The following is an 18,666-nucleotide window of genomic DNA, read 5'->3' as shown; positions in this document are numbered from 1 at the left end:
GTACATTTGTATTTTTTGTAATATCTGTATTTTTTTATTTCTATACTGTAATTTACGGCAACTTATATTTTATTTTATTGTATATTTAATTCAATTCTAATCCCACTTAGTACTGCTATTTTATGTACCCTTAGTATAGTTAGTCCACATATTTAAATTTTATGTATATGTTTATTGTATGCACCTTCCTGCCAAAGCAAATTCCTTGTCTGTGCAAACTTTCATGGCGAATAAATCTGATTCTGATCCGTATAGCTATGGAAATCGTTAAAAGTTATGTTCTCTGATTATGTCGCCGAGTGGTAACATATAAAGAGAAAAAAGTAATGGACCTAAGCAGCTTCCTTGAGCAACCCCGTTGCAGTTCTCATGTTTCTTGGATCTATGGTCACCTAAACTAACATAAAACTTCCTTCCTGTGATATATGATTTCAGCCAGTTCAATACACTATCCGTGAACCCAATAAGCTTTTCCAGTCTATTGATTAGGATGTCGTGATCAATTGTATCAAATGCTGCACTGAGATCTAACAGGATAAGGATAGAGACTTTATTTGCATCAGAGTTTAGTCTGAGGTCGCTAATTATTTTGGTGAGAGCAGTTTCAGTACTGTGATATTTCCTGAAACCTGACTGCGAGACTTCCAGGATGTTATTTTCTTCAAGAAAAGAATTTAATTGGACTAAAACTATCTTTTCCAGTACTTTACTAATAAATGGAAGGTTTGATATTGGTCTGTAATTTGCAAATAGACTGTTATCCAATTTGGGTTTCTTTAATAGGGGCTTTACAACAGCTGTTTTGAAGGCATCTGGGAAGACGCCAGTTCTAAGGGATGTGTTTATAATCTCTAGCACCGGACCTGAGACACTATCAAACACTCGCTTAAAGAATGTTGTGGGTATAGGATCAATATCTGAGGTTGTGGAGTTAGATTCGCTGACAATTTTGGAAAGTTCACTAAGTGTGATACAGGTGAATGTGCTCATGGTTATGTTGCAGAATCTATCTGATGTCAGTTTCGACCCCACTATTAATAATACTCGCTCTGATCAGAGTTATTTTGTTCTTGAAGAACAAAGCAAGCTCTTCACATTTAACTGCTGAGGATGGAGGTGGGGCAGGGACAGTGTTTAGCACCTGGTCAATGGTGGAGAAAATAACTTTTCTGTAATAATGTTGGAGAAATATTCTCTCCTTGCTAGACGGATGGATTTGTTATAGGTGGTTAGTGTATCTTTGTAGATATTGTAGTGGATAGTGATCTTTGTTTTCCTCCATTTTCTCTCTGCTGCACGGCATTTTCTTTTCGTTTCACTAACATTTTAATTTCTCAGCCATGGGGAGGTTCTGCTTGTGCACTTCTTTTTGGTTTTCAGTGGTGCAACAGAGTCTAACACAGATAATAGTGCATCATTGAGGTTCTCTACCATTTCATTCAGAGAGCAATCATGGTTAGTCGGCTCATATAGAGAAAATTGTTCAGAATATTTCATCATAGCTGTATCGTCTAAATATCTTCTATGGACTAAGAATTCTCTTTTGGTTTTTGATAGGATATTTTCCACATTAAAAAGTATATAATGATGGTCTGAGAGGGGTAGATCAGTTATTGAAATATTATTGATATTTAGTCCAGTTGTTATCACTAGATCTAGTGTGTTTCCGTGCCGGTGTGTTGGGTCTGTTATGTGTTGAGTTAGATTGAAACTGTCAAGGAGATTTAAGGGCTCAATAGTTCTTGGGTCTGCTTTTTTATTTACTTGGATATTTAAGTCTCTGTTTAAAACAAACTGATATTCTACCCCCCCCCCCCACCACTCTGTTATAGTTCATGTTTTTACACCACCCTCTAAATAATGCATTGATGTTTATTGTGTTACAATCATGTTGTGTTACGTTTCATGTTTTAACGTCTGTTGTTTTGTCACCCATTCTATTAAGTAGGTGCGGTGGGCAGCTGTGGAGCAGTGATCAGGCACCACCTCCAGATTTATAGCATATGTTCATTTAGTTACAGTTTGTGTAAATGTTATAAATGTGTATATATTCAGTATCCATCTTCTACACTAGGAGCAGTGAGTAGCTGCAGAGCATTGACTGGTGACCAACTCCAGATCCATTTCTAATTCCCACCTCTGGTCATTCTGGAAAAATGTGTACGAGTCTCAATTATCCAGATAATTAAAGTGCACCAGTTCTCAATGTTCTTGTGATTCCATTCACATTGAATATGAGATACAGGTGCTACATGGGCATCAATAATAACCATTTACAACATTTAGGACAGTATTTATAATAAAATCATTTAAATGTACCTGTAGTTGTTGAAAAATAAACCTGAACTTGTCCAGAAGGGATTTCAAGTGTGCTTTTTTAAATATGTATTTGTTTGTTAAAGAATGTATAATACAGGGTTTTCCCACTGTGTCCAGTGTGTCCTCACCACTTGGCCATAACGCTGCATAGTCTCATCATTATTGTTGATTTGTATGCCAACATTGTGTAATCAGTAATGGGATATTTTTTTATTTGTGTTTGTTGTCACACCCTAAAAGGGTGTGAAAGGAGGGATTTATTTGAACTTTAAAAATATCCACTTTAAATCCTTAAATGGGTTCTTGATTTCAATATCTGTGTTTAATCATTGGTGTTCGACTGTTCGCATCTCATTTGACTCAGTTACTGCTTGATCATGGATCATGGGAGATAAGGTGATGCTGGGACTGTAACTCTTTTCTGCTTCAGGACGAGTCAGACCGGCGGGTCTGACTACCTAACCCCTGTTCTAAGGCCCCATTCCCCTGGAGACCCTGTCCCCCCCCCCTTCTCACTGGATGATCTACCCCTTCCCCTTGGAGACCCTGCCCCTATGCCCCATCAGACCTAGGAGTGGTCTGCCCCCCCCCTTCCCCTTGAAGACCCTGTCCCACCTGCCCCAATACATCATCCGATGTTCGGAGAAGCCTGTTGTACATTTATGGACAGGACCATTCAAGGTCATCGAGAGAACCTTGCACGCCCTAAGGGTGCTGGGGAAAGGAAGTACGTGGTACCACTGGAGCATGTGTTGTGCTGCTCCAGAATCCAGTTGTACGTTGCAGGAGTTGGTGGAGAAGGGCCAGTGAACCTTTTGCTATTGCTACGAATGTGAGAGTCCGGAAAAGAGGGTTACGACTAGGCCAAGAGTGATACTGCTTGACCACACTAGAATTGTACTGGACTAAGAAGGTTTCCGCTATTTTACTTAAGAGTGTGCTATATCAATATCAACATGACTGTATCAGGTCCCTGTGTAACAGGATCATTGTCTCGGCTGAGGATAACCCGACGAAGGGGTTCCAAATGCCGTTGCTGGGGCTGGCTGACCAGGACGAGGAGGCGGTGGTTGGTCCGGGCTATGTTGATTGATCTCTGGTGTTTTCAGAGATCAAAAGAGGGATTAAAGAATGTATAATACATTACAACACATATTCTAGAACTGTAATCACCAGCTGCATATCAGGCACGGCACTAACTATGATCCCAGTTATTAATATGTGTGGCATTTTAATCACTGAATGCATCACGGGCACTGTGCACGAGTGAATATAACAACAGGATTTATGAAGGAGGCATGTCTTAAAGTTATGTATTGTGCTTATTAAAGTTATGCATTGTGCTTATTAAAGTTATGAAACTTAGAAGTGTGCTCAGGCTTAAACATTGGGTCTCACACTGAGTGTGGGAAGCAGGCTGTTCTTTGTGTCTCTATCTTTTCATTTTCAGAAACAACCTTGAATCTGGGTGGAGATGGCACCCGAGCAGGTGGGACGCGGAGGCAAGAACAACTCCCTGATGCACGAGAGAACAAGCTCAACCCTCTTTTCATCTTTCTGTTTTAATTGCACTGTATATTATATGCTGGGGCAGGGAAAGATAGCCAGTTGGACTTCGTGAACCAGCCCAAACTCTGTTGCGGGTAGGGAAACGTAGACAACCCCAGAGCTCTGTACTTGTTGATTTCCAACTGCTGCATTAAAGCTGATATTATCGGACCTCTGCGACTCCAGACCACTCTTTCTAGAACACAGATTTGTGTCATAGAATACCATCATTACTTATTGGAATAGACACAAAGATATTGTGTAAATCTGATACCTTTTGCAGGAGACACTTAACCCCAAATCTATATGATGCTTAAAATACTTTTGAAAATCGAATATCCATTTTAGATAGACTTGTTGCTGGAAATCCTAACCTGGAATACTGGACATAAGTTTTGATGGAATTTTATTTTGAGAAATTTTAAACAAATGTCATGTAATAAGGTAAAAACATGTACTTTAAATAACATTCCCATATATAATTGTGCTTAATCAAGGCTATCTTTCTGTTGCTTTTTATATATGTTGCCTATCAACTGGAAGAAATGTTGGTTGTATGGTTTATTACAAGTTTACAAAACTACATGTCAACTAATGGTTGCTCTCAAGGAATTATAATCCTAGTAACCAGATAACAGGACAAGTTGACCAACAACCTACACACATTTTCTTTGCTGTCTAAAACCAATGTAAAAACACACTGAATGGTTGATATCAGTAAACACCAGGAGACTATGGGAAGCTGGGGCAGCCGCAAGCACACCCTCACAATTTCCCCAGAAATTGTATCCTCTCTAGTTGGGTGTGCTTTGCCTTCGGCAAGGGCACAACCTTTGTTCTCTCACATATATATTATTTATTGTTTATTTTCGCCCCCCCCAAGGATCAGTCAATATTTAGACTACATACACAACGGCGGTGTCAAAAGGTTCGTCTTGTTAGCGATTGCGTTGGTTGTATTTTTATTTACGTTCCGTTGCATGGTTTAAGTAGAAATTGCGTTTTTGTGGTGAAAAGTGAAGCTAACGGTGGCTAATTTGCTAGCCACAGTCACTGACGTTACTTACGTCACGAAAACACGCGTGACTACCTGTAGCAGAACATTCGTTTCGCATCTGTTAACTTGGGGGATAGCTAGGCTAACTATAGCTTTACTGCAAGGCAGCTGCAGAAACGCCACAAGCAAAGAGGCCAGGGTGATAACTATTTACTCATTTTACTTTGTGATGTGAAACACAATTGTGAAATGTAATGTACAATATTAGCTGATATTATTAAGGAAGTAGGCCCACATCTACTTTCGGAAACGGTAGTCTACTATTTCACTGAAGCATTAGCATGACATTAGCCTCTGTTGCTCGGGCAACACATACTACAGTGGTCTATGATGCATCTGTTTTCAATCGTTAAAATAAACATTCCTCACAAATACATTTACATTTTGTAGGATTTATTATGACATTACATTACAAGTAAACAATTTGTTGGTGAAATTATCATTACCTGTGGTTTCAAACCTGTGCTGCTCACTGCAACGCTGTAGCTTACGCGAGACAATACAAAAACATCTACAGTACACAGCTGTTTAGGAAATCAAACGGCGACAGAACATGTTCGGCACTCCCCTTACTTAAATCAAAAGTCTCTGACCACTAACCTGAACTTCATTGCCACAGCCTAAACTTTGTCAATCTGTTCATGAAAATAATTAATTTCAGCCTAAACCGTACAACGTGTAGCGGGGTTTGCTCGTTTGAAGATAGAAATACTTAATTTATCATAAAGTCTCGGGGCACCACCCTAATATTGGTTTAGGACATTAGGGAATCCTATGTTTAATATGTAATGATCAGTCTCATCTTTAGGAATGAATTCGTTCTAAGTGTAGAGCCAATCGTAACATCAGTGAACACGCACGTCAAAATATCTTTACAATGAATTTATTCAAGTAAGGTAAACAGATCTTATGAACAAGTTGGATTATGGGTTTGATATGAGAGATTGGTTTCAATGAACATTATGAAATGGTCTAACTTAAAGAAAGACAGAAATTGTACAGTCAATGATTACATCCTTACAAATCATAAACAGAGCTCACGCCAATGCCATGTCGAGGAGGAAAGAGCGTTAGCCATAGTTACGTTTGATCAGGGGTTGATCAATGATGTTGAGGGCGGTTTGCGCCAAAGGTCCATTTGAAGAATCTGAAGTCACAGCGCGGCTGCGCTGGGTCATGTGACTGAGTCTGCGGGATCTCAGTGAAGTCGCATTTGGAATTGCGTTTTTGGTTCTTCTGTTGAAACGTCCAGATAGTGACGTGTTCACTATGAAGTTGAATCTCAGGAGAAGCTTGGCGACGTCCTTTGGAATGCCAATCCTGATGGCGTTCATGCCATGGTCGGTTTTGCTGGAGTCAGAGATTGATGGTCATCTTAGGGCTTTATACAGTTCGAGAGAGGACCCGTCTGGGGTCAGATGTGGATTGGGGGAAGCTGGGTTCTCAACTCCCCCCTCCTTCCTTCACACCTACCAAAGGTGTGATCTGATCTCTGGCTGGTTCATTCGATGGTTCAAATATTGTTCTGGACATCTTGGTACAGTTACAAAATATAGTTGAATGATTGTTTTATTATGATAGCTTCGTGTAGATACCAAGAATGACGTGGTTATCTTTCAGGAAGAAGGAGTTGTTACTAGAATCAAGATTTCAGTGAACACAACTTTAAAACAAAGTAACAAACATAACACAAATATCCCTCTCATAATTCTCCACCTTGTACTCTTGTGGTAAAGGTGAAGTCTCAAGAACTTTCCTCAAAAGTTCTGATCAAGGTATGTTCTTTGTTCAAATCGCCGCCGAAATGGATAGCAAATGGTCGCTGGAGACGTGTTGTCTAAATCAGGCCCTTTGAAGCTTGCAAGCTAGCAGGAGGGCTGATTAGGTAGATTGGGGAGGTCCCCCCCCAATTCTATGGTTCCTTTGCATCGGCGTTTGGTGGGTAATCAGCATACTGAGGGTGTCACAAGGGCTGATTAGGTTTGTCTGATGTGATTGAATCACTCTTCAGGTGTGGCAAGATGTTGGCTCCGTGTGGTCTTGCGGACCTCACTACAAACGGAACGTTAAATCCAATTCAACCAACGCAATCGCTACCAAGACAAACACAGCAGTAGTCTACTGTACTGTAGTAGTAGAATTTACCGGGGCAGCTTCTCCACACAGGGCTATATCGCATTTTGCGTTGTTACTGACAATGATCGCTACCAGTGAGCTTTTTATGAATGAGCGATTTTCCACTAAATAAATGTCAAGCTTATTTACGTTTTTGGGGGCATATTTTCAGTTAGCAGATGGTACTGTTTGAATCGCGATTCCATCTTCTACTGCCGGTAACGTCGTACAATAATCTTCAAAGGGGGTTCTTTATTAATGAATGAATGCAATGAGTAGGCTAAATGCCTGAAAATATAATGAGAAGGGAAAAACTTAAAATGACGTTAAAGTCATAGAGATTAGGTCAATTTTTACACCGGTCTGCCAAATTTATTCTTTTTGCTTCAACGATGAGGCTGCCTCTTGCAGGGGAAATGAGAAGACATCTATTTCATTCTACACTTCACTCGTATTTTCAGTTGTAAATGAGCAGCAAAAAAAAAATGCTTTTAAATCTATGTAATCTTTATAAATAATAAGTATGCATTTTTATATAAAATATACAGGAATATCAGTTGTAAAAATGTCATTCAAAAACGGACCCCTGTGCAACCGACGCAAGCAAGCACACCCTACAATTTCCCCATAAATTGTACCCTCTCTAGTTGGGTGTGCTCAAGCCTTCGGCGAGAGCACAACCTTTGTTCTCTCACATATATATTTATTATTTGTATTTATTTTCGCCCCCCTAAGGATCAGTCAATATTTGGACTACATACACAACGGCGGTGTCAAAAGGTTCGTCTTTTGTAGCGATTGCGTTGGTTGTATTTTTATTTACGTTCCGTTGCATGGTTTAAGTAGAAATTGCGTTTTTGTGGTGAAAAGTGAAGCTAACGGTGGCTAATTTGCTAGCCACACTCACTGACGTGACTAACGTCACTACGTCACTAACTCACGAAAACACGCGTGACTACCTGTAGCAGAACATTCGTTTCACATCTGTTAACTTGGGGGATAGCTAGGCTAACTATAGCTTTACTGCAAGGCAGCTGCAGGAACGCCACAAGCAAAGAGGCCAGGGTGATAACTATTTACTCATTTTACTTTGTGATGTGAAACACAATTATGAAATGTAATGTACAATATTAGCTGATATTATTAAGGAAGTAGGCCCACATCTACTTTTGGAAACGGTAGTCTAATATTTCACTGAAGCATTAGCATCATGACATTAGCCTCTGTTGCCCGGGCAACACATACTACAGTGGTCTATGATGCATCTGTTTTCAATCTTTAAAATAAACATTCCTCACAAATACATTTTCGTTGTAGGATTTATTATGACATTACATTACAAGTAAACGATTTGTGGGTGAAATTATCATTACTTGTGGTTTCAAACCAGTGTTGCTCACTCACTGCAATGCTGTAGCCTACGCGAGACACTACAAAAACATCTACACAGCTGTAGGAAGTCAAACGGCGACAGAACATGTTCGGCACTCCCCTTACTTAATCAAAAGTCTATCTAACTACTAACCTGAACTTCATTGCCACAGCCTAAACGTTGCCAATCTGTTCATGAAAATAATTAATTTCAGCCTAAACCGTACAACGGAACGTTAAATCCAATTCAACCAACGCAATCGCTACCAAGACGAACACAGCAGTAGTCTACTAGTACTGTACCGTAGTAGTACAATTTACCGGGGCAGCTTCTCCACACAGGGCTATATCGCATTTTGCGTTGTTACTGACAATGATCGCTACCAGTGAGCTTTTTATGAATGAGCGATTTTCCACTAAATAAATGTCAAGCTTATTTACGTTTTGAGGGGCATATTTTCAGTTAGCAGATGGGACTGTCTGAATCGCGATTCCATCTTCTACTGCCGGGTAATGTCGTAGAATAATCTTCAAAGGGGGTTCTTTATTAATTAATGAATGCAATGAGTAGGCTACATGCCTGAAAATATCACGAGAAGGGAAAAACTTAAAATGACGTTTAAGTCATAGAGATTAGGTCCATTTTTACACCGGTCTGCCAAATTTATTCGTTTTGATTCAACGATGAGGCTGCCTCTTGCAGGGGAAATGAGAAGACATCTATTTCATTCTACACTTAACTCGTATTTTCAGTTGTAAATGAGCAGCAAAAAAAATTCCTTTAAATCTATTTAATCTTTATAAATAATAAGTATGCATTTTCATATAAAATATACATAAATCAGTTGTAAAAATGTCATTCAAAAACTGACCCCTGTGCAACCGACGCAAGCAAGCACACCCTACAATTTCCCCAGAAATTGTACCCTCTCTAGTTGTTGCTTGTTTTTTCCACAGGTACACTTGCACTTATAGCGGTTCATGTTGTTTAATTGTAACTTGTTTAACTACATGCTCTTATGGTTCTTCCCTTTGGCACTTACTTTGGTTGTTCACAATGTGTGCTTCATGTTTTGGCTACTCGCAATGTTTTTGTGGCTATCTTGTTGTTATGATCAGTGACCTATGCACTTTGTAAAGCTTTCTCTTGGAAGTCGCTTTGGATAAAAGCGTCTGCTAAATGAATAAATGTAAATGTAAGTTTATTCTTCCAACCGTGATGAGGAAGTGCATTTCTCCCACAGAGACGAGGGGGGAAGGGAACTAATTTATCCGACCGAGATGAGGAAGTTTATTCTTCCAACCGGGATGAGGAAGTACATTTCTCCCACAGAGACGAGGGGGGAAGGGAACTCATTTATCCGACCGAGATGAGGAAGTTTATTCTTCCAACCGTGATGAGCAAGTGCATTTCTCCCACAGAGACGAGGGGCGAAGGGAACTAATTTATCCGACCGAGATGAGGAAGTTTATTCTTCCAACCGTGATGAGGAAGTACATTTCTCCCACAGAGACAAGGTGGGGAGGGAACTCATTTATCCGACCGAGATGAGGAAGTTTATTCTTCCAACCGTGATGAGGAAGTGTAGTCCTCCTACCAAGACTTGTATGGGCTCTGGGGGTGAATGTGAGAGATATTAAACTCCACTGAAGGGAGAAGTGTGCTCCGCTCAGCAGAGGAGATAGAGACCCAGGCTCCTCTCAATCATGTCCTACTATGAGGTATGCGGCAAGGTCTTATTCAGCTTTGTTGTTGTATTTACGTATCTATGATTTGTAGGTGTACATTGAAGGTCATTTTACAACTGCTCCCCAATGGAAGGTCCAGCAGTCACAATGTGGCAGGTCTGTCTAGTTCTTTGGGGTCTTTGAAATCTATCTTTAGATAAAGGATATTTATAAAAAGGATAAAGGATCATTATAGTCTGGAAAGTTGGTCTCAGCAAATAGAAAGATGATTGTGCAACTATATATATGTTTGGTCAAGAATCTTTTCAGTTCAGAACAGTCATCATGTCATCCTTTTTATCAAGGCAAATTATGGTGGCTTATGGTGAAACTGCTTATTCTCTCTCACTTCATCTACTAGTGTCTTTCTATGTATCTCATGACTGTTGCCATCTCTCTCCCCCTCCTATCCGTCTCTCCCTCCCTACAGCATATTGTGTTTGACTATGACATAAACGACACTGGTTCTGGCGACTTGGGGCTGGCCCTGGAGGATCCGTGTGACCCGGATCAAGTTATAACCCCTGACCTCCAGAGAGTGTTCCTCCCTGTGGTCTACGGCTTCATCTTTGTCCTGGGCATCACTGGGAACGGCCTGGTGTTGATGGTGCTTGGCTGCCAGCGCAGGTGAGAATAAAGAAGACAATGACAAAGATGTTATATTAGTTTAGTCCTTTAGTAAGTTTAGTTAGTTACTTTGTACATTTTAATCTTTTGAAAAAGAAAGAACGAAAGATCCGTACATTGGTTTATTGTATGCACCTTCCTGTCACAGTAAATTCCTTGTTTGTGTTACAACACATTACATGGCGGATGAAACACATTCTGATTCTGATGTAGAAGATGACACACAGAGTGGTTTTATCTGATCGTCCCCAGGTCAAAATTGAGGCTGACAGACCACTACCGGCTGCACCTCTCTGCTGCCGATCTTCTCTTTGTGCTGATGCTCCCGTTCTGGGCAGCGGATGCTGCACTGACGGACTGGCGTTTCGGATTAGGCACCTGTGTGGCCGTGCACGTCATCTACACGGTGAACCTGTGTGCTCATCCTGGCCTTCATCAGTCTGGACCGCTACCTAGCTGTGGTCAAAGCAACAGACGCGCACACCTCACGCACGAGACAGCTACTGGCATGGAGACTGGTGTTTGTAGGTGATCTACGTCTCTAACCTCATCCCTTCTCTCTCTCTCTCTCACGACGTGCCCATGCCTCAGATGTATGTACAGGGGTACATCTTCACTTGTATTCTCCATCTCCTGATCTAACCACCGAATCTCCTGTTTGTCTCCCCTCACCCCCTCTCCTTTTCCAGGAGCCTGGTCGCCTGCGGCACTCTTGGCAGTGTCAGACATAGTGTTTGCCAGGACTTGGGAAGCAGGAGATGGGACGATTGTGTGCCAGCGCTTATACCCAGCTGACAACGCTCCTCTCTGGGTGTCAGTGTTCCACCTGCAGCTGGTGTTGGTGGGCTTGCTGGTACCGGGCCTAGTTTTGCTAGCGTGTTACTGTGTCATCGTGTCCAGGCTGACCCGCAGCGGGCCTCTGCAGGGGCAGAGACAGAAGCGCAGAGCTGTCAGGACCACTGTGGCGTTGATCCTCTGCTTCTTCCTGTGTTGGCTCCCGTATGGTGCTGGCATCACTGTGGATGCCCTCATGCGCCTACAGGTTCTTCCCAGGGGCTGCAGTCTGGAGGTGGTGCTGAGTGTGTGGCTGGCGGTGGCTGAACCCATGGCATTTGCCCACTGCTGTCTAAACCCGCTGCTGTACGCCTTCCTAGGGGCGGACTTCAAGAGGTCCGCCAGACAGGAGGACTCAACACTCGGTTGCCTCATCTCCAGTATGACGAGCCCACCTCCTAGACGCCCAGGAACCTCTACTGCCACAGAGTCTGAGTCATTTAGTCTACACTCCAGCTAACAGAATATGGGTGTGGATGTAGGTGTGGGTTGGATGAGGGTGTAAATGCTTTGTCCTATATATGGGAAGAGGGTAGTCTGCTGATCCATGACTTTGTCCCTTGTCTGAAAGATAAATGTTTCTGTAAATAGGTTTGTGGGTCACTGATGTTATTGTTTTTAAGTTTGTTTATATACAATAAAATTTCGAATTGAAATGTTCTCACTTTTTGTCTTACTCTTCCTGTCTCTCAGAGTTGTCAGTGTGTGTGTGTGTTAGTTTCAATTATTTTGGAGGTGTTCACCCCTCCCTCCCAGTTAGTGTTGGTAGTCTTGGATGTGTCTATGTCAATGTCATCATCATCACACACACCAACTATGACTCAACTTTGACTCATGATGGTTCTAAACAAACGCATGTCAAAAGCACTGAAAGGTTATATTGAGAATGAAACTAGGTTTCAGACTAGTGGCTTGGACCAGGTGTATGCTTCCTCCTCCTCATTTTAGAATATACAAGGAGCAAAACACATTATTACAATGCCACATTAGTGCAGGGGGCTCACAAGGACCCGGAGACAGCGCGAGGGTGATGTAATAGACAATGCAGACAACATAGCTGTGGGTCAAAACGACCCCGATCAGAATTGGTGTTTATTTACATTTAGCAGACGCTCTTATCCAGAGCAACTTACAGTAAGTACAGGGACATTCCCCCAAGGCAAGTAGGGGGAAGCGCCTTGCCCAAGGACACAACGTCATTTGGTTGGCAAAGCCAGGAATCGAACTAGCAACCTTCTGATTACTAGCCCGACTCCCTCACCGCTCAGCCATCTGACTCCCCTTTATTCGCCATGAAAGTTTGCACAGACAAGGAATTTACTTTGGCAGGAGAGCCTACCTAGGCAGCCATTTTCGGCGCCAACTAGAAAGTTACAGCATAACATGAGGAGAGAGGAGAGAAAAAGGCAACCCCCAGACAATGCTCCTAGAGGAGTACAGTGTGGGAACAGACAAAAACCTCAGCACATAAGCACAACAACATTTACAAAAACACGTGACTTGCAACGGGGAATGGGGGGGGTAGACAAGCAGCATCTGGACCTGCAGCCATGGTAGGTGCTGGACACAGACCCGCCAGCCACCCTGGGGAAACAACCAGGCGAAGGCGTTGGATGGGGGTGGGGGGGTGGTGATATCTGTAGTAGGTGAAAGTTAATGTGTGAATAGGTCTGGGTTGGCGCCCTCGACCTAGGCCACAATCAGTCCGATTCTCCCTATGCAGATTGTGTTGGCCAGGAGACATCCTTGGTCATGACCCGGGCAGAGACCAAACCACAGATGTTGTGGGGGGGGGGGGGGGGAACTCCAGGGGAGTTGTTTTCCAGCGACGGCCTTGGCCAAGGCCTGTGCTGGTTACGGGGCCGAAAGTGGATAAGATTGGGGTAGTTGTTTTGACGAGTAGCCGCAACTCAATTTTCACGTCCACCCTTCACGAAGGTCTCCATGTCCTCCATCTTCCTTCACAGAGCCGCAAACTTATCCCTGTTGTAATCAATGCTGCGTTGTAAGTTCACAGTCTGAGCTCCAACAACTCGGCCCACCGCATCAATCATGTCAGGCAGCCTAACGGGGCTTTTAATGGCTGCAGCCGTTTCCTTGATTTTACGATATACAAAGCCAGCGCCTATTCCAAACAGCAGAAAGCCTGTAATCATGGTTCCGAATATGAAGATGTCTTCAACGTCCTCCACGGAAAGCGCCGCTAGACACACGACACGACAATTCTCCCACGCGTCCATCGTGTAGCCAGCTGCGAACGTCCCGTCCGGACAGTTGGGTTCCCCCGAACCCGAGCTTCTCTTCGAGAAGATGGTGTCAATTGCATTGAGAGACCAGCTAATTAATTCCATGCTTCTAGTTTCGGAGAGTGATGATGAGAGAGTATCTTGAGACAAGACACAGCCAAGCAGGGAAGGTCAGGGAGGGGAGAAAAATGCGACCGCCTTCATCGAGAGCCAAAGAAGCAACCGCGCGAAGGATAGAGAAAATGTTTCACTTTATTTTTTTAGCATGAAAAGTTATCACAACATACCTGTGGGTCAAAACAACCCCGATACCGCACGAAGGATAGAGAAAATGTTTCACTTTGTTTTTTTAGCATGAAAAGTTAGCACAACATACCTGTGGGTCAAAACGACCCTAAGGTAGCACAAGGGTTAACAACCTTCTAATTCATAACAATCCAAAGTCACACATGAGAATTGTATTGCACTCAATATTACACATTACACGATTGCAGCATACAGTACATCACATTTTGTATTATATTGTGTCAGCATACAATATGTAGAAAGACACCCATTACACAAATTCTGCAAATACATTCCACAATCATTGCACAATTCTTCCCCACTTTTGTTCTCATTTACATTTTACTATAATACATGTGTTTCTGCATTTGTGCATATTTTGTTTCTTGTTACCTTAGCTTTATATACAACAAGCTACCTTAAAAGAAATGACATATGTCATTTCTTTTTCTATCTAGTTTTCAATGCAATTTTCTTTGTTAATATGTCAAATTTATACTTTTACCAAATAAAATACTTGTATTCTTACACAACTGCCTCTTGCCCCCTATTTAAAAAACTAATTCAATTACTAGACATGAGGCACGGGAAAGCCCTTCACTCTGCTTAACAGTATGCTTTTTTTTGTATATTTTAACGGCTTTTCCAACTAAACAACTCAACTCCACTAACTAGTTCCCTTATTAATAAACTGGTAAAACACAGGCTTAACAGTTCTTATTGTATTTGTTCTCTTTTTAGTTATCAGTGAAATATAGATTTGCAAAGTTACTGGCTCTGTGCACAAGTGTAGTAACGAACTTCCGCTGTAGCCAGTGATGGCAAAAATAGCCAGTCATGCCAATAAATGTTGTTGGCAAATCAGTTTCCGGTTTGCGTCGCCAAAAATTTCCAGTTTTAGTTGATGTCTCCAAGACCTGCTTAAAATAAGCATCAGTGATCCATCGAAATGTAAATGCCTGGTCCCCGCTCCAAAAAGCAAGCAAAACTAGAGAGGGTACAATTTCTGGGGAAATTGTAGGGTGTGCTTGCTTGCGTCGGTTGCACAGGGATCCGTTTTTTAATGACATTTTTACAACTGATAATTCTGTATATTTTATATAAAAATGCATAGGGCCTACTTATTATTTATAAAGATTACATAGATTAAAGCATCTTTTTTTGCTGCTCATTTACAACTCAAAATACGAGTGAAGTGTAGAATGAAATATGATGTCTTCTCATTTCCCCTGCAAGAAGCAGCCTCATAGTTGAATCAAAACGAATAAATTTGGCAGACCAGTGTAATAATTGACCTAATCGCTATGACTTAAACGTCCTTTTAAGTTTTCCCTTCTCGTGATATTTTCAGTCATTTAGCCTAGCCCATATTGCATTCATTCATTAATAAAGAACCCCCTTTGAAGATTATTCTACAACGTTACCGGCAGGAGAAGATGGAATCGCGATTCAAACAGAACCATATGCTAACTGAAAATATGCCCCCAAAAACGTAAATAAGCTTGACATTTATTTAGTGGAAAATCGCTCATTCATAAAAAGCTCACTGGTAGCGATCATTGTCAGTAACAACGCAAAATGCGATATAGCCCTGTGTGGAGAAGCTGCCCCGGTAAATTGTACTGCTACAGTACAGTACTAGACTACTGCTGTGTTCGTCTTGGTAGCGATTGCGTTGGTTGAATTGGATTTAACGTTCCGTTGTACGGTTTAGGCTGAAATTAATTATTTTCATGAACAGATTGACAAAGTTTAGGCTGTGGCAATGAAGTTCAGGTTAGTAGTCAGATAGTTTCCCCTATTGAAAGACTTTTGAGTAAGGGGAGTGCCGAACATGTTCTGTCGCCGTTTGACTTCCTAAACAGCTGTGGAGATGTTTTTGTTAGCTACTCACTCGATTCTCGGGTAGGCTACAGCGTTGCAGTGAGCTAGACTGGTTTGAAACCACAGGTAATGGTAATTTTACTAACAAACCGTTTACTAATGTCATAATAAATCCTACAACGAAAATGTATTTGTGAGGAATGTTTATTTTAACGATTGAAAACAGATGCATCATAGACCATTGTAGTATGTGTTGCCCGGGCAACAGAGGCTAATGTCATGCTAATGATTCAGTGAAATAGTAGACTACCGTTTCCGAAAGTATATGTGGGCCTACTTCCTTAATAATATCAGCTAATATTGTACATTACATTTCACAATAGTGTTTCACATCACAAAGTAAAATTAGTAAATAGTTATCACCCTGGCCTCTTTGCTTGTGGCGTTTCTGCAGCTGCCTTGCAGTAAAGCAGTTAGCTTAGCTATCTCCCAGAAGTTAACGAGCTGTTAAACTAATGTTCTGCTAGAGGTAGTCACGCGAGTTTTCGTGACGTTAGTGACATAAGTAGCGTCATTGACTGTGGCTAGCAAGTTAGCCACCGTTAGCTTCACTTTTCGCCACAAAAACTTAATTTCCACTTAAACCATGCAACGGAACGTAAATCCCAATAGAAGCAACTCAATCGCTACCAAGACAAAACTTTTGACACCTAGGTTGTCTATGTAGGCCAAATATTGACTGAGTTTTAGGGGGGCAAAAAGAATGATAAAAATAACTAGAGAGGGTACAATTTCTGGGGAAATTGTAGGGTGTGCTTGCTTGCGTCGGTTGCACAGGGGTCCGTTTTTGAATGACATTTTTACAACTGATTTATGTATATTTTATATGAAAATGCATACTTATTATTTATAAAGATTAAATAGATTTAACTGCATTTTTTTTTGCTGCTCATTTACAACTGAAAATTAGAGTGAAGTGTAGAATGAAATAGATGTCTTCTCATTTCCCCTGCAAAAGGCAGCCTCATCGTTGAATCAAAACGAATAAATTTGGCAGACCGGTGTAAAAATGGACCTAATCTCTATGATTTAAACGTCATTTTAAGTTTTTCCCTTCTCGTGATATTTTCAGGCATGTAGCCTACTCATTGCATTCATTCATTAATAAAGAACCCCCTTTGAAGATTATTCTACGACGTTACCCGGCAGTAGAAGATGGAATCGCGATTCAGACAGTCCCATCTGCTAACTGAAAATATGCCCCCCAAAACGTAAATAAGCTTGACATTTATTTAGAGGAAAATCGCTCATTCATAAAAAGCTCACTGGTAGTGATCATTGTCAGTAACAACACAAAATGCGATATAGCCCTGTGTGGAGAAGCTGCCCCGGTAAATTGTACTACTACGGTACAGTACTAGTAGACTACTGCTGTGTTCGTCTTGGTAGCGATTGCGTTGGTTGAATTGGATTTAACGTTCCGTTGTACGGTTTAGGCTGAAATTAATTATTTTCATGAACAGATTGGCAACGTTTAGGCTGTGGCAATGAAGTTCAGGTTAGTAGTTAGAAAGACTTTTGATTAAGTAAGGGGAGTGCCGAACATGTTCTGTCGCCGTTTGACTTCCTACAGCTGTGTAGATGTTTTTGTAGTGTCTCGTAGGCTACAGCATTGCAGTGAGCAACACTGGTTTGAAACCACAGGTAATGATAATTTCACCCACAAATCGTTTACTTGTAATGTAATGTCATAATAAATCCTACAACGAAAATGTATTTGTGAGGAATTTTTATTTTAAAGATTGAAAACAGATGCATATAGACCACTGTAGTATGTGTTGCCCGGGCAACAGAGGCTAATGTCATGATGCTAATGCTTCAGTGAAATAGTAGACTACCGTTTCCAAAAGTAGATGTGGGCCTACTTCCTTAATAATATCAGCTAATATTGTACATTACATTTCATAATTGTGTTTCACATCACAAAGTAAAATGAGTAAATAGTTATCACCCTGGCCTCTTTGCTTGTGGCGTTCCTGCAGCTGCCTTGCAGTAAAGCTATAGTTAGCCTAGCTATCCCCCAAGTTAACAGATGTGAAACGAATGTTTTGCTACAGGTAGTCACGCGTGTTTTCGTGACGTTAGTAACGTCAGTGACTGTGGCTAGCAAATTAGCCACCGTTAGCTTCACTTTTCACCACAAAAACGCAATTTCTACTTAAACCATGCAACGGAACGTAAATAAAAATACAACCAACGCAATCGCTACCAAGACGAACCTTTTGACACCGCCGTTGTGTATGTAGTCCAAATATTGACTGATCCTTAGGGGGGCGAAAAGAAATAATAATAATAAACTAGAGAGTATACAATTTCTGGGGAAATTGTAGGGTGTGCTTGCTTGCATCCGTTGCACAGGGGTCTGTATATTTTATATAAAAATGCATCGGGCCTACTTATTATTTATAAAGATTACATAGATTTAAAAGCATCTTTTTTTTGCTGCTCATTTACAACTGAAAATACGAGTGAAGTGTAGAATGAAATATGATGTCTTCTCATTTCCCCTGCAAGAGGCAGCTGACAGGCTGAATCAAAACGAATACATTTGGCAGACCGGTGTAAAAATGGACCTAATGTCTATATGACTTAAACGTCCTTTTAAGTTTTTCCCTTCTCATGATATTTTCAGGCATTTAGCCTACTCATATT

The 18,666-nt window shown here is 41.3% G+C and overlaps 1 protein-coding gene across 1 annotated transcript; it reads left to right on the top strand.

Annotated features, from left to right (window-relative positions):
• The first annotated feature begins 10,117 nt into the window (after window positions 1–10,117).
• LOC136960051 (C-X-C chemokine receptor type 4-like) lies at window positions 10,118–12,059 on the top strand. The gene is given in 5 exon segments (XM_067254369.1): window positions 10,118–10,132; window positions 10,569–10,765; window positions 11,018–11,179; window positions 11,181–11,293; window positions 11,455–12,059. Coding segments are annotated over 5 exon segments (1,092 nt in total).
• Window positions 12,060–18,666: the final 6,607 nt, after the last annotated feature.

This window comes from Osmerus mordax, chromosome 17, assembly GCF_038355195.1.
Source record: "Osmerus mordax isolate fOsmMor3 chromosome 17, fOsmMor3.pri, whole genome shotgun sequence".
Taxonomy (NCBI): Eukaryota; Metazoa; Chordata; class Actinopteri; order Osmeriformes; family Osmeridae; genus Osmerus; species Osmerus mordax.
The sequence above is the reverse complement of the archived record's forward strand: the minus strand, read 5'-3'. Positions and strand labels throughout refer to the sequence as shown.